Source organism: Oryzias melastigma, unplaced genomic scaffold (assembly GCF_002922805.2).
Source record: "Oryzias melastigma strain HK-1 unplaced genomic scaffold, ASM292280v2 sc00262, whole genome shotgun sequence".
Lineage (NCBI taxonomy): Eukaryota > Metazoa > Chordata > Actinopteri > Beloniformes > Adrianichthyidae > Oryzias > Oryzias melastigma.
Window position 1 is genome coordinate 150,565 of NW_023416896.1, and position 3,201 is coordinate 153,765.

At 44.8% G+C, this 3,201-nt stretch overlaps 1 protein-coding gene across 1 annotated transcript in view; it reads left to right on the forward strand.

The window, feature by feature from the left end:
• Positions 1-1,324, forward strand: part of lrrfip1b (leucine rich repeat (in FLII) interacting protein 1b) — a 19,460-nt gene extending 18,136 nt beyond the window's left edge. The window contains exon 19 of the mRNA XM_024265489.2: positions 113-1,324. Within this exon, the coding sequence (XP_024121257.1) occupies positions 113-223 (111 nt within the window). The 3' untranslated portion in view covers positions 224-1,324. The remainder of the gene's footprint in view (positions 1-112) is intronic.
• Positions 1,325-3,201: the final 1,877 nt, after the last annotated feature.

Genomic DNA, 3,201 nt, shown 5'->3' on the forward strand with positions numbered 1-3,201 from the left:
AAAACATCAAAACATAACTTTCATTGCATGGATACAGTACCTGTTCTAGATTTCAGAAGTTCTGGTTCTAGAGTGACATGTGGATGTTTCCATGTTCTCCGTTTCCCTGCAGCTCCGCTCGGCTCTGGATCGCATAGGTGAGCTGGAGGCCGCCAACAGACACCTGAGCAAGCGCCTGGAGAAAATGAAGGCGAATCGAATGGCCCTGCTGGCCCAGCAGTGACCCTGCAGCAGTCTGAGGAGCAGGGGTTTCATGAGACAATCAACCTGTCACATCCTGAAGGATGGTTTGATCTGCTTCAGGATCTCTGCTGGAGCCAAAACTTTCAGATAAGCTTCATCCAGAACTTCCATATGAGGAATCATGAATCAGCGCCTTGCTGAGGATCAAAGTCACCTGAAACAGGATCCAGCTGCTGCTCATTCTCCTCAACCAGAAGTCTTTCTGGTCTGATGACCCTGGGGGTAAAGCACCAACCGGGGTGTGTGTGTGGGGGTGTGTGTGTAGTTGTTTGCATGCTTTTGTGTGCGAGCGTGTGCACATTTGTGTGTTTTGAGGGTTTTGCTGGATCTGTAAAAAACCAAAACAATTTGTGTTCAAGGTTTTTGCTGAAGCTAAATAACGCTGAACTGACTCACCTGAAGTCATGTGACTTTGTTCTTCACCTGACTGACTGAAAATCACAGGATTCAAAGTTTGCTTTGTGCTGACAGAACATCTGCAGACATTCATTAAAACTGCACCTTTATGGGAACTGCTCCCCCTACAGGCCAGGTCGTTCTTCACTCTGGTACAGGTACAAACATTTTAAGGATGGAGCTGCTGTAAAGACCCCCCCCCCACCACCACTCCCCGCTGGGATGTACCACAAGGTGACAGAACAAAAACAGAACCTGTCTTTATCATGAACAGGATCATTTTCATCCTCTTCTGTGATTCTAACAATTATAGACACATGATCAGATATGGACTTATCAACACACTCCTCTTTGATCAGCACACGCCAGTTCTAAACCAGACCAAAGACAGGTGAGATTGTTGCCCAACCCATTTTGCTCTGCAGGTAACAGAGAACATGGATAAGCCTGGAGTCATTGAAGAGCTTTCTCAGGACCAATCAGGAAATGTCTTAGTTTCTAACCAAATCTGATCAATCAAATTGACAAGGACTCTTACAGTTCACCATATTGTGACCAGATGATTACTGATGCTCAGAGAAGACCGTCTGCTCATAGATCGATGGAGGACACTGGTTCCTTCAGGTTTTGTTCAGAACATAATCATACATCAGAGTTTATCAATAAAAAACGCATGTCTCTCTGACGAATGCTTCACTAGTTTCTGAGTCTTCATCACAGAACTCATTTACTATGAAGGTGCCAATGCACGGTTCTCCTGCTGGTAAAAAGTTCTCCTGGAGGTTAAAAAGGCTATTCTGTGGGTAAAAGAAAAGGTTCTCCTGTGGATGTAAGGCCTCTTCTGCCGGTAAAGGTTCTCTAGCTGGTAATGGTTATCCTGCAGGTAGAAGTTTTCTTAAAGGAAAAATGATGTTTTGTTGGCACAATGTTGTAGGTAAAGTCTTTTCTGCTGGTAAATGATCTCCTACAGGTAAAAAGTTGATCCTTTGAAAGTTAGAGCTTTTCTGCAGGCAAAGGTTCTCTTGGAGATTAAAAGGTTCTCCTCCAGGTAAAATGTTCTTCGGCAGATAAAGGCTCCTCTGCAGGTGAAAAGGTCATCCTGCAGGCAAAGGTTCTCTTACGTCAGGGGTCACAACCTTTGACATTTGACCATTTGTGCTCGTTTTCGCCGCATAGTCTTACTTGAACCTGTAAGAAATTTTGATCTGCATTCATTACCTTCTGTTTTTTAAATAATAGATATGAATTATGTCTAATTTATTCATTCATTCATTTTCCTGTCCGCTTTGTCCCTTTCGGGGTCGCGGGGGTGCCGGAGCCTAACCCGGCTGCTGATGGGCGAAGGCGGGGTTCACCCTGGACAGGTCGCCAGTCTGTCTCAGGGCCTCAATCACACACACATCCACTCTCACATTCACACCTAGGGGCAATTTAGAGTCACCAATTAACCTATGAAGCATGTTTTTGGATGGTGGGAGGAAGCCGGAGTCCCCGGTGAAAACCCACGCATGCACGGGGAGAACATGCAAACTCCACACAGAAAGGTCCCAGCCGGGATTCGAACCGGGGCCTTCTCGCTGTGAGGCAAGAGCGCTAACCACTGCTCCACCGTGCAGCATGTCTAATTTAATTAAGCAAATTTATAAAAACAACCTAGCATCTCTCAAATATAAAATAAAATCATGATAAGAGATAAATATCACAAACACAATTGTCACACAGTTGCTTACAAGTTATGTATATCTATACAAATGTATGGTATTTTTAGAGGACACATTCACCATGCCCGTACAAAGTTTCACAAAATGAATGAGAAGGTGAGTTGGATGACTGTGTGTTTCCTGGACTGTACTTGATCACACTGAACGCCCCAGTGAAGGCATGAAGCCCAGCGGCCCCCAGAGCCTGCAGCAGACGGCGCGGCCACCCGGCCCAACAAATATGTCACAGAGCTAACAACCCCACCCGTACCAGATTGCCACCATGGAGACGGAGGAGGAGGTCATGGTCTGGTGACCACCCAGTCACAGGGCAAAGGAACAGCAATCGCAATGCCCCAGAGCAGAGCGTAACAGACATCCCTGAAGTCTCAGAGAACTGGAAGACTTTAGTAAAGAATGGATGAAGATCCCTCAAAGAAGAACTCAAGAGACTCTTGGCTGCATATGAAAAGTCTTTAAAGCTGTATTTCCTTTTATGTTGTTTTGAAAGGGTAATAAAGCCTATTTTTGGCATATTACATGGATGTCTCATCTGTAATCAGATGCATTTAGAAGATTTTTCCATTTTTCTTGGCTTCTTTATGCACATAACATAACATTTTACCTGGAGTGCCCAAACTTTCCATCCCCACTGTAATATTCCCTGATTCTGATTTCAGTCAAACCAACATATTTATTATTGATGTAATGTGTGTGATAGATTTAATTCACCTGAATCCACAGTTCAGTTCAGCTTGGTGGTGACTCCTCCTCCTAGAGTAAACTGTCCACGTAAAGTCGGTCCGCGGAGATGATCGCCCAGGATCCTGCGTGGATGAACTCATTCTGATTGGGAAGGAAG